The 23,374-nt window shown below is 34.3% G+C and overlaps 2 protein-coding genes across 4 annotated transcripts in view; both read left to right on the top strand.

Moving 5' to 3' along the window:
* The window catches only part of LOC131669972 (alkyldihydroxyacetonephosphate synthase), a 547,494-nt gene extending 541,070 nt beyond the window's left edge, over positions 1-6,424 (top strand). For all 3 annotated transcript variants that reach the window (XM_058945216.1, XM_058945234.1, XM_058945225.1), the window contains one exon: positions 5,507-6,424. In XM_058945216.1, coding sequence (XP_058801199.1) covers positions 5,507-6,280 — 774 coding nt within the window. In that variant the 3' untranslated portion in view covers positions 6,281-6,424. The remainder of the gene's footprint in view (positions 1-5,506) is intronic.
* A 10,539-nt stretch (positions 6,425-16,963) lies between these two features.
* LOC131670057 (piggyBac transposable element-derived protein 3-like) lies at positions 16,964-20,809 on the top strand. The gene is made up of 3 exons (XM_058945382.1): positions 16,964-17,294; positions 17,673-18,422; positions 20,679-20,809. The coding sequence occupies exons 1-3, from the start codon at positions 16,964-16,966 to the stop codon at positions 20,807-20,809; spliced, it is 1,212 nt and encodes a 403-aa protein (XP_058801365.1).
* Positions 20,810-23,374: the final 2,565 nt, after the last annotated feature.

Here is a 23,374-nt window from a genome sequence, read left to right as displayed (position 1 = left end):
ATTTTCTGGTTTTTTAGTGAGGTAACCACTCTTGAACCAGGAATATTTAAAAAGATTAGTATATCTTGGTGAAGATAATTGATTGTGGACTAACGACTGAAGTTTAATGATGTTGTTTCTTTTATGTAAATCCAAATCATAATTCATCAAAATTACGGTATCTGAAAATTGGCGGACAAAGTTCTTCCATATGCGAAATCCAAAATCATCAAGTGGCTGAATTTTTCCCGTTGTGCCAGTGGTATTTTTTTAAAATTTATAATTTTATCACGTGGAGTTACAGTTTCTATGGCACTGTCACAATGACCGCTCCAGGAGTCAAGCAACAGCATCGTATTGGAACCTACATTAGGGAAATATACTTTTTGCAGCCATATTTTAAAGAGATCTAAAATCAAAAATCTTATTTGTAAAATCATTTATAATGACATTAATTGTAACTAGATGGGATTATGTATACCTGTAGTCAACTTTCCAGATTTAGATGCTTCTACGTAAACATTTTCGGGTCTAAATAAAGTGGTTTCAACAATGGGTCCAAACTCACCGCTAGATTCCTTCAAAACTAAAAAGAGTGGTGACAGTAATTCTCCTGCGGCTGATATGAGTGGCTGTATAGTATAACTGTGGGTTGTTGAAGAAACTGACTGTACTAAACACTGTACCTGCTTTTCTCCTTCAACCGCTAGCGTTCTTCCGGAGTGCATTTCCAGTTGGAATCCGCTCTGATCAGAATTAAACACATTATGAATTCCAATTATTCTTATGCCTGCTTTAACATCAGCAATAAAAGTATTTGCTTTAATCGTTAGTTCTGAATTACTTTCTAGTGTTTTCTTGGTTATATAAACTTATTTATTTTCCGGGATACTATTCTATGAGCTTTCTTGAATTTACAAAGCCAGTTATCCGAAGCTTTGAATCTTACATCTTCTGATCCTATAATCTTTTGAGCATGCAATGCCCATCGACGTATGTCACGATCATGAATGATGTAACCAGCGTCTACTGCTGCTTTAAAATTATCAAAAGTGTACTGACAAATTCTTGCAATTTTTTCTCTATAAGTACCACCTTTGTTGACTGTATGAGCCCAACGTTTCAACTGACTCACAGATGAAACTTTCTTAAATTTTTGACGTACACTTTCAACACTTAAATTTTTTTTTTTGCCACTTCTCCAGTATTCTACGGCTCTTTGCTTATATTCAAAACTGACATCTTCATTGTCTTTGGTACAATGGTCGGTTGGTGCTTCGAAATCGTCAGGAAAATGGTGTTGAACTTCATCTTCTACTATTTTTGCAGCATGATCTTTGTAATCTTCTTGAAAATCTAATGTATCTTCAACGATCATATCTACTTCATTGAAATCATTCACGGAATCTATTAAAATGCTTTTAATTCTTTCCGACAATTGAATCTCTTTATAATTTGTCTCACTTTCAGGTATTTGTAGAGTTTGAAAGTAAGCTAATAATAAATTTAAAACGTTCAGAGCGTTAATTTTCATTTTTTAATCTGAAATAAAAAAAAATATATATTTATATATCTTATATATCTTCTATTATATTAAACAGAAGGCGCGAAATTCTCCGTGCGTCCGTCCATCCATCCGTCCCCTTTTTTTCCTTATTTTTCCTCTGTATAGGTCTCTCCTGATATCGCTGGGGAATAAGAAATAAACTGAATAACAAATAAATAAATTAGGATAAAAACAAATAAATAAACAAATTGATAAGTAAACAATAATGATAAACAAACTTATAGAAAACATTCATGAAAAAAATTAATTAATAAATTAAAAAGTAAACATATTAATTAATAAACAATAATAATAAACAAATCAATAAGTAAACAATAATTATAAACATCATTAATTAATAAATCCTCATAATCAGTGTAATTTAAATTTTTTTAATAACAAATATTAAAAAGCCGTAAAATTATTTGCATATAAAAAATAATTTTATAGTTATACTTACGTAGCAGGTACTATGAAATACGAATTAACGAAATAGTATCTTATTATTATTTGTACTTATAATCTTATATTCTTATTACTATTTATTATGCTGTTAGTTCAATAGTCGATACAATACGTCCAACAACAAGAAAGTTGTGTTGGCTACTGATGAAGAATTACTTACTCATATTTATCAATCATGAAAATAACAGACAATCGTCAGAGACGCTGATAGTAGGACGTAAATAAAATTCTGATAATACTATCATTCATATACCAAAATTTTTGCGCATCCGAGAAACTATACTTATCTTCTAGGTATACTTATAATATTATATTATTCTTGACTTGTTTTTTTATATAATAAAAGTTATTTATTTTTTGATAGAATTAATAAACGATAGAACGTAAAAAATTTAAAAGAGAGCAACAAAATAGCTATGGAATCATAGCTTATTTGATTTAGAAAAGATTGCAACGATATGTCAGAAACTTTTTTTAGGATGGTTTTTCAACATTGAGGGTGGTTTTGAAAATAAGTTTGAACAGGTAAATTTTTTATTCTTATTCTATCCACGGTAATATTTTTTCCAATTTTTTTAAGCTCATTATGAACTTTTTTTCAAAAATAGGAATGGAGAAGGTAAAAATTTCGATGACATAAATTAGGGGTTCCAACCCTCGTGGTCGAAACTGCACGAGATAAATGTGTTTGTACATTATAAGTGATGAGCAACGTATTTTACAGTAAATTATCAACAGGACCTGTAATGTATTGGAAACAATTATTTGGGGGTGGTTTTTCAACATTAGGGGTGGTTTTAAAAATGAGAAGTAAATTTTTTTTTCTTATTCTATCCATGGTAATATTTTTTCTAATTTTTTTAAGCTCATTATGAACTTTTCTTCAAAAATAGGTACAAAGAAGGTAAAAATTTCGATGACAGAAATTAGGGGTTGCAACCCTTGTGGTCGAAACTGCACGAGATAGTTGTGTTTGTATAGTATAAATGATGCTTAACGTATTTTACACTAAATTATCAACACCACCTGTAATGTATTGAAAACAATTTTTTAGGGGTGGTTTTTCAACTTTAAGAGGGTAATTTGAAAAAAAGCTTGACTAGATTAACTTTATTTTTGTATTTTATGTAGGGTAATATTTTTTCCAATTTTTTTCGGGTTATTTTAATTTTTTTCATAAAAATAGCCATGAAATAGATAGTATTTTAAATAAAAAAAATAAGGGTTGCATCCCTTGTGGTCGGAATTGCATGTGCTAGTTTGCTTTTCACATGAGAAGTGATATGAAATTTGGTTGGTCGTAAAATATCAATTAGATGCTGAGATACATTGGAAAATCTATTTTTGGGGGTGAACTTTGAGGGTTGTTTTCACCCCCTCAAAGTGTTTTTCCGCCGATAAAAAAAAATACGTATGTCTTATTTTTTGATGAACTATAACATATCAAAAGATTATTGAAATCGGTGAGGTCGGGTTGGGGGGGTTTCCTTGTTAGTCTACTTAATTAAAAGAGAAAGTCGCCGAGCAAGGGATCGCCTGGACGATTTTCTATGTGAACAATTTATGACGCGCACCGTAATTAGGGCAGGTAGCCGACGTGTGCACGCCTTGCTACCTACCTGACGCTTACAATTACGCACTGTGCCATACCGCTGAAGAGAGAGAGAGAGAGAGAGAGAGAGATCAACTTGCGAGACTTGACCTTCAATGCGGGAACGGGAGGCCTGGCTGCGCCCTGCGCACGATGTTGCTGGCCGTCGCTGGGCAATTTCTGCCGGCTTCTCCGGGTAGCGTTCTGAGCAGATGCTGGAACAAGGCAGTTGTCTTCTGTCTTCTCGGTTCTCCTCGGCCCTTGGCGGCGTGTGTGTTTGGCTGACCCTTTGTCCTCAACTGCACTTCGACTTTGCACCGCTGACCGTCTACCGTCTTAAAAATAACTGGTCGACTGGAAAACCTTCTGACTGTGCTCTCGACTCATTACCGTCTTTGTCGATCGTTTTCTCTTCCGTGATCGACAGCTTCTTCTTCGTTCTTTTTCTCTCCCCACTTGACATACTTATTAGGCGGGGCGTGACCAATGCGCTAATTGGTTCACGACGAGCGTCTGCCTAATCTTACGTAGGGCACGCATGCCCCCAACTCTCTCTCTCTCTCTCTCTTTCTAAAACTTGTATATCTGTTATAGACGTAACAATGTATGTGTATGATTTATTTTTGTTACCCGTTGTTACCTATTTGTTTTGCTTTGTTGTTGTTTATAAAAGTAAAGTAAAGTGTTTATAATTGTGATAGAGATAAGTATATATATTTATTTGAACATAAAAAAAATTGTTAGTAAAATCTAAGGAATATTATTTAGATAACCAATTTTAAAAAAAAGCTCGATGCAGATTTCTTTCTAATTTCATGCTTTTTCAAAATAAGAAAATTTTATTTATTCAAAAAGTTTGTTAGAGATTTTTTGTAAAATGCTTATATAATATGCTTATGTAAAAGATTGAATAATATTTTTTTTCAAAACTCATTCTAATGTTATTTTTATATATTTTGTGTAGAAACAAACATTTTTTCCTTAAAATGTTTTTGTAGGGTACGTAGTTTTTAAGATTTTAGTTACTGAAAAAAATACATTTTTTTCTTAAAAATATTCATAGCCATGATAAAAATTATTGTATAAAAAATGTCGGGGTACCGTTTTTAAAAGGATGTATTCATCTTTCAATTCCGATAAGTCTTTTCAGATCCAATATTCGGAACTAAAATAAATATTTTATTTTTCGTTTTTTATATCTGGAAATATCAGTTTTTGTTTTCTTTTCATCAAATTCAGCTTATTTTTAAGCTTCTCTAATGAACTTTAAAATCTGATTGAGTTCTTGAAGCTGCAACTAATTTTGGCCGAGAGATAAAACTTTGAATATCTTCTAATATGAAGCTTATATGGGGAAAAGCATGTGCAGATGAGTGTATATCTCTAGAGAGAACTGAAAAGATTAAAATAATCTATCAAAATCAATCCCGATGAAACATAAAGATTCATAGACTGAATTTTATTTTCATACTATTGAGTCGTGTACGAAGCATAATGAGCCTACCATCAATATTTTCGAAATTAAAATTCTAGAGCACGATCAAAATATATTTAGTTAGGCGCTTGTTCTACAATTTCTAAGATATATCGACCAAATTAAACCCTTCACTTAAGCTTAAGCGTCTATCTTCTTTGGGTATTAAGTATACATATTATAAAAAATTATATATTCACTTATTCCTACAAGGAATACTATTTATTTCATTTGAATACAGTTATATCAGGACATTCTGTTAGAAGTATTCTATGTGGATAATCTTAATTCATAAGAACAATGGCGAGAGGAAAGGTAAAAAAATTGATAAAGGGATGCATTAAGGATTTAGCAAGGATGTGTAGGGCACGAAATTATTGCAACTGTTTTATGAATAATATATTTTCTCTGTCTTTCATTTTATGTCTCTAAAATAATTGTTCAATTACAGATTGCAAAAGAGCGATGTCAACCAGCTAGCATTCGATTGATGGATAACGACCAATTCAAATTCGGACAAGCATTGCGGCCAGAAGAAAGCTGGGGCGGACTGTTATTACAAGGACTCAAGCACATTTACATAACGCGCATCAAAGGTTTTTGTTGGGACAAATTATGTGTAGCTACGCTTCTTTTTGAAGGTAATTCTCATAAAGAAGTGTTTATGCAAGAAGCACGAATTTATGAAATTGCCAAAGATTACGGAGGTGTACCTTCGGGAGAAAGTAATGGAGAACGTGGTTACACCCTCACTTTTGTCATTGCATATATCCGGGATCTTGGCCTTGATTACAACGTGCTTGCTGAAAGTTTTGAGACGTCAGTTTCTTGGAGTCGAGCTTCTGCTCTTTGTCGTAGTGTCAAAGCACGTGTCGCTCAAGAGTGTCACTCATATGGTATTCGAAATTTTCTTATCTCGTGTCGCATCACTCAGACTTATGATGATGGTTGCTGCATTTATTTCTATATGGGCTTCAATTATGATATGCTTTTTGATCCCGTCAGGACATATGAGGCTATAGAAGAGGCTGCACGTCATGAAATTCTAGCTTGTGGAGGCAGTCTCTCCCATCATCATGGTATTGGTAAGATGCGCGCGAAGTTTTATCCAGCAGCTGTAGGTGAAGCTGGTATTGCACTCTATCGTGCTATGAAAAAACATCTTGATCCAAATAATATCTTTGCTGCTGGTAATTTAGATCCTTTATATCAATCGAAGCTCTAAAACTTGTATTTGAGCTGTACAATTCTCATTAATGAGTGCTAAAACTCTTTATACACTGTATTTTAAATATATAAAAATAGTTATTATCTAAATACATTTTTCTATTATTTTCTTTATCTATGTAAATATAACTATTAAAATAAATAATGCAGTGAGTACAATTTTTTTAAGATAAATATTGACCTAAATATGAACTTCAATTCGTTTCCTCTTTTTATAATGATTATTAAATAAGCTGTTACTCAAAAACATTTCAATAAATATATCATGAACATCTTAGAACTTTCCATAAATTTTGATAGCTAATTATAAATTTCATTTCGAACCAAAACAGGTTTCTCAGCTCTTGAAGTATTTGTGACAATATAACTTGTTTTAATTAAAAACGCATTATTTCGCTTCTACGAAACAATTAAATCAACGACCTAAGTTTTTCTGTATATAATAATAACTTCTAAAAGTAAATACAAATACATTGCATAGAAAAATGACAACCCATAAATTTTAGAGAAATAATATTTTCTCTTTTTAAGAAATTAATAAAATTTCTGTTAATAGTTATTTTTGATGTAAAAAATTAAAATGACTCATTATTTCGAAAATATTTTCAATCGAAATAAGGAAATAGGAATTAAAAAATGAATGTATACTGGTACTATAATTTAAATAAAATTAAAATACAAATATATTTTGTAACGGGAGAGATATTTAATTAATTTCCAACCGTTAACAAATTTCCGTTGTGCGGCTACCGTTGCCTCGTTCTGTTTCCAAAATTGGTGTAAGGTACCAGCTGAAAGCGCAAATATATTTTCATCACGCCAATTTCATTTATCTAAGCGATTAGTGCATGTAGGGTTAGACTACTCAAATCAAGCTGTTGATAAACACAACGATTATACAGGGTGATTCAAAAGTATTATAGTTCCTGAAAATCTCATGTAGAAAAATATATAGGCGTTTTGAAAAAATTAATTTTAAATTTTAAAAATTTTTTAAAAATTTTAATCTGAAATAGTTACCGAAATAATGAATAATGAAAATTAAATATTTCGACTAATCAGAGGCGTTCTCTGAGAGATGTTAGTTCTCTCCGCTCAATCACTGCTCTCCCTTCCACTCGGCCAAAACAACGAAAGTAGCTTGTCGTATTATTTGTCTCCTTCTTACATTAATAATTTTTTGTTCCCAACATCAATACTTCTACTATTAACCCATTAACGCTCACAGGACGGTTTTTCGAGACCTGAGTTTGAACTATTCTCATGTCATGAATTCTCGTGGAAAAAATTCAGGAACCATTGTTTCTTATGTTTTCGAGTGTCCTCTTTCCAATGATTCCAAGAAAAATGTTCCTAAAGAGTATACTTTTCGAGAAAAAAAATGTTAAAGTTTGCTAAACAAATATTTTGTTTACCAAAAACCATGCACTTTACGAAAGTTTTTCTGAGAATAGAAATGTCTTAAAAACAAACATAATTTTGACATAATTTTTAAATTTTCAATTCAGAGACTTTTCCGAAATCCCAAAATTTTCTCGGATGATTCTGAAAAAATTTGAGAGTATTTTATAACTAATTCTAAGACATTTTTGTTCTTTAAAAATTTTCATGAAAATCTATAGTATTCGAGAAAAAAATTTGTAAAGTTTTAGATAAATATTTTCACTTCGGCCGCCATTTTGTTTATACGAAAAATTTTCATATCCGGAGAACCATAGTAACTTGTAGTTAAAACCTCGAGGCCGCGATCTATAAGGGTTTTAGGCATTAAAAAAAATGCTTAGGGAACGAAAAGTCGATTTAAAAAAAAAATTAAATCAGAAAATCATGTTTTTTTTATTTATTTTTGATTTTTGGACCGTAAAAGTTTTTCAGCGACAATTTTAACCAGCATCATTGGAAAGAGGACACTCGAAAACATAAGAAACAATGGTTCCTGAATTTTTTCCAAGAGAATTCATGACATGAGAATAGTTCAAACTCAGGTCTCGAAAAACCGTCCTGTGAGCGTTAATGGGTTAATATGGAGCTTTCATCGCATTTCATATCAACGAATAATTAATGATAATGGCTCTTTTTTGAATAAGCACGAAACATTTTTTTTATCCGATTTCCAGCTATTTCTTCGCTGATGCGAACGACCCGTGCTTACTAATTAAATTTTTTTAAAGGGAATACTTAAATAATACTTAATAATACTTAATACTTACTTTTTTCTTTTTCTAATGAATTTATGATTATATTTTTGTAATCACTTTCCTTCCAATTTGGTCAGTTTCATTAATGGTAAGTGTTCCATTAATAGTCTACACTGCAGTTTTATTTATATGAAGCAAAAATAGTTATTTTACACTGTAACATTCGAATGAAAAATTTACAAGATCGACGTATTTTGTCATCGGACTTATGTGGACTATTTAATTGTTTATACGAAGTAATTCGCTGTATATTTCAACAACAATCGCACTTCTACCCTACGTGTTATTTTTTGTAAACTTTAAGTTGTTTATTATATTTGTTGTACTATGATTCATTGCAATCAAGGCGCACCCTATATTGCTGCCGTGTATATCGACATGATCATTTTATATGGCTGGTCAGAAAACAACGCCACTGCAGCCTATAGGCTATATGCCGAGATATTCCCCAATTAAAGACTGTCTGGCCTCATGTCATTTTAGCTACTATACAATTACCTCAAGAAGATGGCAATGTTATGCCTGTTCAACACCGAGACCCTGGGCAGGGAGTAGTCGGAAGGGTTTCTCTCAGGGTGAGGAACGTCGTAGATGAAGCTATGTTAGATTGTTTCGAAGAAGATCCAAGAAGAAGAATATCGACTGTCAATCACGATCATTTCTACCTTTTTACTATTGTTAAGGGTGAAGTGAACAAGAATAATTTGTGACGGGGCCCTGGCCAGGATGGTCATGTTTGTTGTTATCTTGAGTTTCTATTTCAATGAAAAAACGCTGCCAGCTGCTCTAGCGGTGTGCTTCCTTGGAATTTTTGTTATTTACGTTTGTGTTTACGTTATCACACACATACGAAATGTTATCATCGATCGAATTTCATAAGTTTAAAATTATCGTATTTCTTAAATATTAAAAACCAGGTCATCAACTATTTGAAAAAAAAAATATGCTTTAAGATAAAATTCTCCACCTATCCCGATGAAAAGTTACACATATGTAAAAAAATATGTTTTTTATAAAATTTTTGAAAATAGGTTTCTTCTAAGTACTATATCTTTTGATATACATCGATTATTCAATCATGCCATGATTCATTTAAAAGCTACTTGTAAAAGCTTTAAAACAAGCTGTAATATAACGAAAAATACGTTCTCAATCAAAAGTTATAGCAATTTTACAGAAAAATCACTTTTTAAAAATTGACAACTTTTTCCTAAAAATGGGTATAAAATATTTTTTAAGTCGGTTATTGGCCTTAAAAAATATTTTCCCACCTACCTTCCATCATAACAAAACATATGAAAAAAGTCTCATCAAAATCTATCGACTGGAATAGTCATTGCGATTGACAGAACACACACACACATACACTCATACATCCCCACGGACAGACGTCATCAAAATATGACTTTGACGATGATTCTGAGCTTCTGACAATAATTCTATGGTAAAATATCAATTTACACAGTTTCAGGACGTGTAGATTTATCAAAAAAAATAAGAATGGAACCGCGAATGATAAAATTAAAAAAATTACAGCGAAAAAGGAAAAATTATTGAAAAAACCGAAAACAAAGCTTCCTTTCCAAGGAAGAAAAAGTAATAGTGGTATGTTTGTTTAGCTGTGTCTAATATTGGTAATGTTTTTTTACTTTCTGGTTATAGCTTTCTAATTCTATTTTCAGTTCCTCCGTATTAACAGAATGTGTAACACGTACGTTAATAATTTAAGCCCGAACAATGTTGCGTCACAAATTATTTAAGGGGAAAGGCTCGGAAGGCGCATTCGCTTCGCCGCGAAAATTTAACGAGGGCTATGTCGTCCGGTAATATCGATAATCGCAATTTAATCAATTACAAGAGAGACAGGTTTACACAGAATAAACTCATCAATTCAACTACTTTACTCTTTATTGCTACAATAATATACATTCGGCGTTGACGTGTGCGTCGGCCGATTCCGGGCTAAGTTCGTTCCGTGCGAATTAACGCACAGGAAACAGAACGTCACCTTACAACGTATCTCACGAATTCCGCGAGGGCGATGCGAATTCACGCATGCAACCGCTCGTCCGCGTCCGGCCTATACGATGCTAGGAGAGAGAGAAATCGAGGTGCGCACCGAGAAACGAAAAGGGTACCTGACCTTGAGAGGGAGCGCTGCTGCGGAAGTCCGCGTCCCCTGAGCAAACGATGTTATCTTCGAAAGGCGGGACTCTGGATGCAGCCGGTCTTCCTTCTTACTGATGGTCGTTCAATGGCAATCAACCACTCGAACACTCACTGAGGCTCGTTCGATGGCAATCAGCTACTCGAATACTCACTGAGGCTAGTCACAAGGCTCGAATAGCTAGCAATTAGTCACTGGTCGAAACCCTACTGCCCGCGATCTCGCGGCTTCCGCGCTTTCTTACGCGCCCCTCCCTATAGGTACTCAAAACGGCCGAGCGCCGCTGGCTACGCACACATGTGCGGCTCATGCCGGCAACACTATTTCTCTCTCTCCTCCTCTGCTCCCCGCTCACGCCTATCCCTCCAACGCCAGGCATCTCCGCCGATCAGGAATCAGACCTGTAACAAAGCCACATCGTGCGTCGATATTCGGTTTTACTCAACCAAGACCGATGTGGCAGCGGCTCAGGGGAAGGCACGCGGAAGAGAGAGAGAGGCGAACAGGGCGATCGAATCCAACGATCGATTCGCCCGTCACAAATGATAGATATTTTTTAGCACTACTCTGTAATTTCTGTACTGTTTTCTTTGATAAGTATAAAATACAGCATTTTTCTCTTTTAGTAATTTTATTATTGGATTGTAATATTGAGATAACACTGGTTGTATTCTGACTTCATTTTTGTTCTGGATTTTAAATGTATAACTGTCTTTTGCTATACGATCAAATTCTTTTAACGGTCTTATGTTTTCTACTCCTATCACGAATATTGAAGGATATTTGGATAGTCTGTCTTGGCTCGACGATTTGTTAAATTCTGATACATTTTCCGACTCTAACTATCCGAATAGTTTTTTAATTCTACTGGCTTGCTTAGCCAATAGTCTTTTAATGTCGTTTTCTTATTTTTACTTTAAACTATTGTTTCTGGACTATTTCTGTTTCTCTTCCATTCTTTTACTTCAATGCAAGCCTCGTTATATTGATTTTTGTTATCTATTACATTTTCGCAATTTGCAAAGTTTCAAGTCGCGGGTTTTTATCCTATTGATCCAAGTTGTTGCTAAGCCGATTATCAGCGCCGTCTATGTTTATATTCTAGCCCGCGCAATTTTATTGATCGGATCTTGGCGCCTAATTTTCCTATTAGTCGGTTAGATAGTGTCGGTTTTACCTTATTTGTCAATCTACCCCTATTCAACTCGTCATTGGTCAGTCTAGTCGCGCGCGCTTGTAAGTTTCGCTTCGTGATCATTTATCCTTTGTGCACATACGCTCGTTAGCCCTACCGATCGCCCCTACGTGAATATCGGTATCGACTGTCTCGCTTGTACGCACGCTCTATGCTATACCTCCGTTCGCGCCCGATCGCTCTCCTATCGGTCATCTCATTCACACTCATACGCTCGGTTACCCCTCTCTCGGTCTAGCTCAAGCGCGTTACAACATGGCCGCCGCTCGGCTCACGCGTTAACATCGCGTTCCATTGCCGCTGTTCCTGTTGTTTCCCGGGGCGCGTTGGTCAATCATGCGTGTGTGTGTGTTTCCGACAGTCCTTCGGGTGTGCTAAATGGTCGGCCAGTGGTGTTACTGTATATGTACGGTGTTCCCCTTATGCGTTAATTAACGGGATCAGTTGATCTCAGCTGCGACCATTTTCGTCATCTGGCTTCCTGAAGGAGTGTCGGTCCGGGTTGCTGTGTATGATAGTGTGTGTCCGGGAGTGTAAGGATCGTGCGCATCGATTTGGGCGGGTCCTGAGAGGTTTTTTTTCGCGAGGTCTCGGGGTTAATCACATGTCTTATGTGAGCTAATGAGATCAGCTGATCGGCGTTCGCGTCCTCTTGTCGAAAGAGGATTTTTCATCAACCCTGTAGGTCGGACTTTTTGCGTGATGACGCATCATCACAGCTATTATAACAGTTGTTTCTCGTATGCCTAAATTCTTGACAGTTTTGGCACTATGAGATGTCTCTCTTCATATTCGGAGTTAAATTTTATTATTGTATTCATTGAATGGTTTACTTTGTAAATATCGTGATTATTACTACTGTGTTCAAGTTCAACGGTAAATAGTGGGAACAGTATTTTTGTAACTTGATGACGAATATCATGTATTCATATTACTTTGTGTCCTATTTCTTCTGTAGCTCTTTTCAGTTCATCAAAAAACTACTAGAATTACTTTCAATCCTTTATCTTCTTTACGTTGATACGTGTAAAATTGCGTTTTTTTTTTCTTTCAGTGCATTTACAATCTGTAAATATTTTTCAGAATCTAATGGCTGAATTTTGATTCTATTTTGTCTTAAAATTTTGATGACGATACTTTCCTTGGCTATTCTGATTAATAATTCTTATAATGAACTAATGTTTTCCACGTTATAAACAAATATCGATAGTGATTTAATTGTCACGGCTTTCTCTTCTTGTAATTTTCTGTTTGTTTTATTTTCAGTATATTTACGGTTATCTTATTAATTTTGAACAATTTCAAATTTGTTGTGTGTTTTATTTAGCCAGTAATCTGATATTCTGGTCTGTTTTTTTGTAACCCTTTAACGTGCAAATGGCCAAAATTTTAAGGTCAACGTCAAGCTCGTGCCTTTCAATTATAACTCGTGTGGAAAAAATATTGGGATACATATTCTTGTGTATAAAAGTCTCATCTTTGAAATGGCATTGTCAGATTTATCAATAAATGAGCACGAATTGTTTATTGTTTATTGTTTAACAATAAACAAAACAAAAAATGGAGATTTTCGATTTTTTTTTTAAAGAACTTTTTTAACTATGTTCTCGGCACTCAAGAACATTTTAACCCATTAGGATGCAGGACCCAAAAGTTGTATTTCAAAAATATACTTTGAAAAACATTGATTTTTATTGTTAACCAATCAAAAATGGCGCCCGAATACCTGAAATTATTGCTAAATCACAGTAATATGCACTTTTGAAGTATAATCAAAGTTTTAGCGTCAAAAATGCCTTTTATGAGTCCTGTGACAATAAATTGGATGCATATTAGCAAAATTAGCTCAGAAAATTGATTTTCAAGATAGCGGCCGTCATGAGTCAGCTAAAATATCGTATGTACACAGTTTTATAGACACTGTATAGTCTTCAATCCTCTTTATTCAATAGTTTTATAAACTCTCAGCACCATTAGATCTAAATTCATTATTATCTTATCAAAATTTAAAATGGCGGATCCAAAATAGCGGATTGCAAACTCAAAACTAGCAATTCAGGAAAAATAAAAAATACAATCGTATTCTACGTGAAATTAAGAATCAAAATTCTTCTATTTACTTCCTCGATCAGAGCCTCCATTCTCGAGTATAAAATTATCAAAATACTGGAAATCGAAAATTCGCCTCCAAACTTTGCAACCACGCATTCTTGATCGGAGTTTTTCGCTTCTCACTACAAGGAGATAAATGCTCTTGAAGATCATAGTTTTCATATAAATTTTCTTTCAAATTTTTCGAACACCTTGCGTTTGTGAATGTCGAACTTCGAAGAATATCTGGTCACGAAATTATATCAGTAGCTGTAACGACAATTCTATTTTCATGAGTTTATTCCTAAAGAAACTGTATTCAAGTTTGTATTTATGGTACAATCGCTGAAAGGTGATCTTATCCTAGAGTGGAAAATAAAAGTTCCACAAACTCAGAAAGCATGGTTGCAATTCAATTTTTTTCCGATTCCGAATCTTTTCCACGATTGTGATGGTCGATTCCAGGAAAATATTTGGTCATGGAATCATTCGGATAACTTTTGATTGCAACTTTTGATAACTTTGTATTGGATTAGATAACTGCTTAGATTCTCATAACTTAATTCCCTACAAATATTGTATCTGCATTCGTATATAAGGCACAATGTCGAAAAGGAAATCTAATTATAGATGTGAAAATTCAGAAAGACCCAGTCGATGGAACTCAGTTGCACATGGGTCTATTAAATATGACCAACATGGAGAGTTCATCAATGCTAATGTTATACCAAATGCTGATGATTCTGGTGAATCTGATTCAGATATTTCACTAAATGAACATTCTGAAGATTCTTGAGAAGACAATTCAGACTCAGAGCAAGTTGATAATTTCACGTCCACGTTTATTGTCAATTCTTACGATAATGTTTACAACAGTTATAGTACTTCACAAAAGAAATTAGAGAATGATCACCATTACAAATGGCTCGATGGAGAACATAATTATAATAGGACTTTCACAAATGAGATATTCTTGAAAGAGTCGGATAATGAAAGCATATTGAAAAGTACTCCATCAAATTTATTTGAAAACTTCTTTCCTCTCGAATTGAAGAATCACATCATTGAATGCACAAAAATAAATGGCTGTGAAATATCGAGAACTGAACTTGATGTATTCATTGGTATTATTATATTTACCACATACAAAAAAAAACTATCTCAAAGGAATTATTGGTCTGCGGACCCATATTTGAGAGCTGAACCAGTAGTATCTATAATGTCATGTAGAAGATTTGAACAGATCAAGTCAAAAATCAAATTTCAAATTTATTACAAAAGGAGAGAAACAAACTAAAAGCTGAACCTCAACATGCCACCCGTTCATCAGATACGGTACTGTTTAATTTTAGTGATCTTTGTTTATATTGCGGAAATAAAAGAGTGGTATAATCGTTTTAAAGAAGACCACACTTCTGTTGAGAGTGATTTTTGTTCTGACCGACCTTCGACGATAAAAACGATAATATTAGGCTGGTGCGACTTGCTATTGAACAAGATCATCGCATGACTGTGCGAGAACTAGAAGATCCAGGAATACCAAAAACTATATTTCAGGAAGTTTTAAACTCAAATTTATAAATGACACGCATAAAGTTTATTCCGAAATTGGAGCAATGTTAAGCCAATATTGATTGTCTTTTTCGATTGTGAAGGTGTTACGTCTTACGGCGCTTGCTAAATTCCTTTATAAAATTCCGAAACTCAAGCTCTTACAGAAACTCAAATTCTGTATACTTCAGCAAGTCATTGTACTCTCATGAACTTTCGGACAGGTGGCAAAATAAAAAGTCTTAAGCAAAACCCACTTAAAATTGCAAATATCGATAATTTAACAAATTCGGCAGCTATAAAAGCCCGCGAAATCTCACAGCGAGCAGTTCGTAAGAGTCCAAGTCAAAGACTATATCTTAGACCTCCGTTTTCACACCTATACGTAAAAATGGTGTATTTAATAGTTACAAACGTGCCTAACACATTTTGTTAAACCATTTAAATAAACTCTACTTGGTTAGAAAATATTAACCCGTTAACGTCCACAGGACACATTTTTTAAGTTTGAGTTTGAATTGTTACCTCGCAATGAATTCGAACTCAAATAACTTAAAACTAACCGTACCCTATGTTTTCGAGGGTGCTCTTTCGAATGGTGATGATCAGAAGTCGAAAAAAAGAGTTCTAACCTCTAAAAAATCAAAATTAAAAAAAAAAAACGTGATTTTGAAAAGAAAAATTTTTTTTTAAACTAATTTTCTGGAGCCTATACATTTTTGTATCGGTCTAAAACCGGTTAGAAAGGTGTCCTCGATATCTGAACTAAATGTTAGGATGATGACATTTATTTGAATAATTTTTCATCTAAGCAAAATGGCGGCCGAAATAAAAAAATTTTGTTCTAAACTTGATAAATTTTTTTCTCAGAAAGTATAGGTGTTAGCAAAAAATTTATAAGAATAAAAATATCTTAAAATCGGCTAAGAAAAACTCTTAAATTTTTTCAAAACGTTTTGAAACAATTTTTGATTTTTGAAAAATTCAAAAAAATGAAATTTCAAAAAAGTTAAAAAAACATTTTGAAAAAATTCAAGAGCATTCCCTGATTAATTCTAAGATATTTTTGTTCTAATAAATTTTTAGTTAAACTGCATAGTTTTGAAGAAAAAATTACGTGAATTTGTAAAAAAGCACTTCTTATTTGTATAGTTGGATACAATTTAATCTTCATGCATTTCAAATCAGTTTTTTAAATTATTATTTTGATAATTAACTGTCAACGTATTGTCAGCTTCACATAATATTATACTACTTTCAGAAAATATATAAAAGAATCTTTGTATAAAATGTAAAAATATGTTATCTTTACACTAAGTAGTTTGATGATTACTAAAGCTCTAAAAATTTTTTTTATTTCTTCATTGAGCTCGGAAACAATTTTTAGTTGTTTAGATAACTTAAATAATAATTTTTTATTGCATTATTACATATTCTTATAAGAAAATAGTAGAATTATTTTATTGTGAAGTCGGAAAAATGCCACCCAAAAAACGATCCAAAAATTCTGATCAACAATATGATATTGAAACCGAAGAAAATGACGAGAATTTTGATGTCATTATGATTCCCAGTTTAGACGATTCTCAAGATTCTGAGTCTGATTCAAATTCAGAAAATGAAAATGATCACATTGATGTATGCTCATTCCTTGAAAATCTTATACCTACTACTTTATACAATCAAGTTCTTGATAGCTACTCGGAAAATCAAAAGAAGTTAGAACCAAACCATGTTTATAAGTGGTTGGATGGCGAAAAAGTTTATGGGGAAAAGTTAACAAGTGAAGTTTTTCTTTCAGAATCTGATCGTAAAAAGATCCTCGATTAATCTCTGACTGATTTGTTTGAATTATTTTTTTCTGATGAATTAAAGGCATTTATAGTAGAAGCAACAGTATGCAATGGTGGTGATCTTACTCTACAAGACTTGAACACATTTTTAGAAATTATTATTTTATCGATCTTTAATTCAAGAAAAAGTCAGAGAGATTACTGGTCAAATAATCCTTTTCTAGTCTGCGAATTAGTAAAATTAGCCACGAGTCGTCAAAAATTTGAAAAAATAAAATCAGAAATAAAGCTATCAAAAAATGAAGACAAAAATGCAAATGATAGAGCTTGGCGTATACGTGTTCCTTTAGATATTTTTCGAAAAAACTGCCAACAATTTGCGATTTTTTCCACAGCTTTATCAATTGATGAATGTATGATCAAATTTTATGGTAGGACAGTCTTGAAGCAGTTTATGAAAGGTAAACCTGTACGTTTTGGTATGAAACTGTGGGCTATTTGCAATAAAGAAGGATTTATTTTTGATTTTGATATATATTGTGGGAAAGGATCAAACCATCTCCCTTCGAAGCAGTTAGAGAATTTAAGAAATTGTGCTTTGGGTAGCCGCGTTGTTCTACAAATGCTCCAGAGGCTCTTAACAACTGTGTCACTAAGAAAGATCAGTCGTTATCACATTTATTTCGATAACTTTTTCAGTTCACCAGATCTTTTCGTTCATCTACGAAAAATTGGTCTTCGAGCTACAGGTACTGTGAGAGCAAATAGAGTAAGCGGAGTCACTATTGATCTTAATAATAAATCAAAGAGAGGAACATATTTTGTGAAACATGACAAAAATAGTGGTGTCAACTACATATCAGTCATGGACTCTAAAATTGTCTCATTGCTCTCGACGGCTGCTGGCATTACTCCATTGTCTTCAGCAAAACGATATTCTAAAGATGAACATGGTAAAGTTGAAATACCTTGTCCTTATGCTTTCAATTTGTACAACAATTTTATGGGTGGAGTAGACCAACATGATTATTACTGTAGCAGTCTGTTGCCGTGTATTAGGTCGAAAAAGTGGACTTGGGTAGTTTTAATGAGAATTATTCAAGGATCAATTACAAATGCCGCCGTACTCAAGAATTTGGTGTGTGGTAAAAAAGTTGTAACCATAAAAGACATTGCACTAGCTGTAGCATCAAAATACTTGAATGAAACCAATAATCGACAATCTCACACACACGAAAAAGTCATGGCAAAAAAGAAATGTTTCAACTTCACAAAATGTTCTAAAAGAACACAACAATTTTGCGTTGATTGCCAAAAATATTTTTGTTCTACATGTTTCCTTGATTTTCATAAAAAATAATTTTATAAGTTTCAATTAAATCTAGTTATCAGATTTTATCCAAAACATTTAAGTATAAAAAAAATTTGAATAAGGCGAGAAACAAAAAAAAATTTAAAAAAAAGTAAAAAAACAAGGCAAAAAACAAAAAAAAAGAAAATGTCTCTTTCTATTGTCGACCTCCCCGTGGTAAGAGATGGACAATGGTGATGTACCATCGCCGGCTAACAGGCATAACAATTAGAGAACCGAAAATCCCGTTGGTTCGGCCTTTTTATTTATTTGTTGCTCATTATTTTGAATATACAAATAAGTTTTTTTACAATTTCACACATTTTTTCTTCAAAACTATGCAGTTTAACTAAAAATTTATTAGAACAAAAATATCTTAGAATTAATCAGGGAATGCTCTTGAATTTTTTCAAAATGTTTTTTCAACTTTTTTGAAATTTCATTTTTTTGAATTTTTCAAAAATCAAAAATTGTTTCAAAACGTTTTGAAAAAATTTAAGAGTATTTCTTAGCTGATTTTAAGATATTTTTATTCCTATAAATTTTTTGCTAACACCTATACTTTCTGAGAAAAAAATTTATCAAGTTTAGAACAAAATTTTTTTATTTCGGCCGCCATTTTGCTTAGATGAAAAATTATTCAAATAAATGTCATCATCCTAACATTTAGTTCAGATATCGAGGACACCTTTCTAACCGGTTTTAGACCGATACAAAAATGTATAGGCTCCAGAAAATCAGTTTAAAAAAAAATTCTTTTTTTCAAAATCACGTTTTTTTTTTTTAATTTTGATTTTTTAGAGGTTAGAAATCTTTTTTTCGACTTCTGATCATCACCATTCGAAAGAGCACCCTCGAAAACATAGGGTACGGTTAGTTTTAAGTTATTTGAGTTCGAATTCATTGCGAGGTAACAATTCAAACTCAAACTTAAAAAATGTGTCCTGTGGACGTTAACGGGTTAAAACCAACCTATTTCTGTATCTTTCTTTAAACCTGATTTACAAGACGTCTCTACGATAAGAGTCCAGGTACCATAACACTCATTCATTCATCTCTTTGTTTTCTCTTTGCTCATATTTCTACACCATATATAAAATATGTATGAAAAATAATAAGTGAGCCTTGCCCACTAGATTATATATTGGTAAGTCTTATATGTTAGGTTTAACGGGTAGCTAACGCTCAGGACGTAGCAAAAGTATTGCATGTTATGTTTTGATAAGGCTACCACAGGCAAGGTTAACATAAGAACACCGTAAATTCGTATGTCTTTGTTGCTGACTCTGTGGGAGAGCTCTTAAAAAATTCTTTCCACGAAGTCGAACGGTAGAAGTAGACAAAAATAGTTAATACTGCAAAAATCACAACTGATTTGTGAGCACACGCTAGACGTAAAATGAATCCGCTTGCACGAACGTCACTAAGAGCAGAGTGCACTACCTCCACGTGCTAAATATCAAATTTCCTTAACTCGCAACGAGCCAAGGTGGGGAAATTACTAAGTATGATTGGCTGAGAATTGCCCATTCATTCACGTTACCTTGTAGTTTGCCTTTTATTCTCACGATTCAAGAAGCTGTAGCTAACATTCTCGGTTTTGACGGTACTAATTTACAGACGTTCATACGACCATACCGCCGAGCAAAAGCTCTAATACCACAAGAAGTTAAGTCTCAAGCTGCTTATTAACTAATTAGAAGATAGAATGTACGCAACTATACATGGGTTGACCTTCACGGACCTTGACAACTTTACAAGACAACTCAAACAAGTGTTTTTTCAAATTCAATTGCAAATCTCCAACGAGGAAAGTTAGCGACCCTCATATAGTGAAAAAATAAACCCATACTGAAGTTCATTGAATAAGTAATGAATATCCAAGACAGTATTGCTAACACTACGTGACTAGAAAATTACAGAGAAATAACTTTGATGGAAACGGCTAAGCCTGATAGTAAGACCGGCTAAAACATAGAATGCCGGACAGAATGCCAAATAACACGATGAATACAGCATCAGATTACGCGAACCATTCAAACACACCCAGAACACAACGCGAGAACCTACCCTCAACAGCATAAACGTCAAGACGTACCGTCAACTCAGCCTAACTACGGTCCAACACATCAATTAAGACCAATGAATCCTAATCAGCCGCAGTTCAAACTGGCTCCATAAGACCCATAAGCATCTTGCAACTATTTCAAGAGGAATGGGCATAGCGTCAATGACTGCTTGGGCCTCAATTGTAAACAATGGCGCGAATCCAATAATATTTAGTCGCCGAGAAACGCGCGACCAGCTCCAGCAGCACAGGGCGCGTCGGAATCGGCCAGAAAACAACGCCCAATAAATCTCATCCTAACGGCAAGGGACACAAAACCTATCTACCGCGTCCCTCTAGAAAGCTCTGACCACATTCCTATTGTCGAAATCTCATATAATGATTTTAATCATGGGTATGTTAACCCCGTGATAGACTCCAATGCCGAACCAAATTTAATAAAAATTTCGGCATTGCACGGACTGCCATAAAACTGCTTTCTCAATCCCATATGGTCATATTCATTTTATAAGGATGCCTTTCGGTCTAAAAAATTTTCCGAGTACATTTCAATGCATAATTGATAATGTATTCAGAGACATACAAGGAAAAAGAACCCAAGCCTATGTCGATGAGCTGAATATTTTTGCCAAAAATATTGACAAACACGATGAGTGATAGAACTTTGTATTGATGCAGGATTAAAATTTTACCCTAAAAAATATATATTATACAGAAGTGAGGCCAAATATTTGGGCATGTTTTAACTCCAAACAGCATGAAACAGGAACCAACCAAGGTTCGAGCCGTCAATCAATTCCCGACACTAAGAACTCCCAAAAATATACAAAATTTTATTGGTGTTTCCGATTATTATGGCCGACTCATCCCTGGCTTCTCAAAGATATCCAATTCCCTGACCGCACTTACGAAAAAAAATATGCCATTTATCTGGCAAGTTACTCAAAAAGATGTATTTGAAACCCTAAAAACTTGCCTAAGCCCATACATTCCAATTTCAACGAAAGATTCTTTGTGACGACGAACGCTTTATAAATCGCCAACCTCTCATTTGGCTTCAGAATCTTAAAACGCCCAATGCTTAAGCGTTGGTACTATAAGCTACTAGAATACGTGGAAAGGTGTTATTAAGCAACCGTTTCCTTTTCGGGTACCTGATGGCCGTCTGTATATTTATTTAAAGAAAAGGATTCAGGAAGCACAAATTATATCAATAATAACAAACTTAACAAATAAACACATCAATCAAAGAAACAAACAACAATATCACCGGTAGGTCTACGCTTCACAAGCAATCCGTGCTCACGACAAAGCGCGAATCGGTGACAGGACTGCTACCCGATCCGCCTTCTCTACTCCTTCCGCACTCGGCAATATAATTAAAATATACGCCCGTAACAAAAACTGTCAATGATCACGGTCAGCGAGGTAGCTGGCAGATTTTCCACTCTACCCGCGTAGCAACGGCGCCTGGAACATGCGAAAGAGAAAATTATAACACCGACTTCATCCACCTAATCCACTCCTCTCTGATGCTGTCCTCCAAATCGTTGTTGTTGCCATTGATGCTCTTGTTGTTGTTGTGTATATGTAAATGGGTGTTTTTGTTGCCGTTATCAGTGTAAATGTTGATGTTGTGATTGTTACTATTGTTGACGCTGTTGTTATTGTTGTCTTTGTCCTCCCTCACTTCGACTGCTCTCTTCAGCAGGTGCTCGGCACAATATCTCCGCTCGGCAACAACCGCTCACGTGCACACACCAGCGTCACCTCGCCGGAACCTCACGCGCACTGGTGTTGGCTTTTCAGTCCATGGTTAGCGCGATCCAGCCAATATTCACAAACCAACTCCCGCATACTAAGTGCATATCCACGAAATTACGAAAAACGTCGACGAGAATGCAGAAAAACTTTTAACTAACAAAATCGGCGTTAAATATAGCGCGCAAGACGGTCCGTACTAGATCGTAGTACATACTACAAATTAATCGGCGTGAGTGTGCGCGTGCAACTTCTATCTTCTTCTTCAACTCTACTTCTCTCTCTTTTTTCTTTTGTCTCTTTCTCTCCTCGCTTCTCTCCAACTGCCACCTGTGCCCTCCTTCGCCATTCGTTCTAGCACCGTACCGCGACAAGGAAAAAGGCTAGCGTGAGTATGTGCTTTCAGCGCACACACTCGCAGCCTAGCACAGCGCGTGGATCTTGGCAGAGCCCAACGGCAGAAACAACGGCCATGCCGTGATTCTCCGTCATAAACGACTTTAAAGTTCGCTATAGCCCACGAAAAACAAACTACGTAGCAGATGCCCTTTCACTAAACTCAGCAATAAATATAAAGAAAGTAATGCCCATCAGGAGATACAACGAACGTACAATACTCTTGTCTACCAATGATCTTCAAATCACAAAACGTCCAAGATTAAGTAACCAAAGACATACTCTGCCTTTCATATTTATTTACCCACCAAGAGAAAAAATTACATAAAATTAAAAGTTTTGTTACTAAGGAAGAATTCATTCTGTAGAAGCCTCCGGAAGCTTATTTTGGAGGTTCTGGTAAATACTTTGAGGTATATTTCCTTTCGAATCGATTAATAATGTTTTTCCATGTTTTCTCAATACATAAAGGTAAGTAAAAACTTAATAATTTTTTGCCCATTTTTAAGTCCGAACATTTT

This window comes from Phymastichus coffea, unplaced genomic scaffold (genome assembly GCF_024137745.1).
Source record: "Phymastichus coffea isolate CEN01 unplaced genomic scaffold, Cenicafe_Pcof_1.1 PCOF00008, whole genome shotgun sequence".
NCBI classification, from domain to species: Eukaryota; Metazoa; Arthropoda; class Insecta; order Hymenoptera; family Eulophidae; genus Phymastichus; species Phymastichus coffea.
The sequence above is the reverse complement of the archived record's forward strand: the minus strand, read 5'-3'. Positions and strand labels throughout refer to the sequence as shown.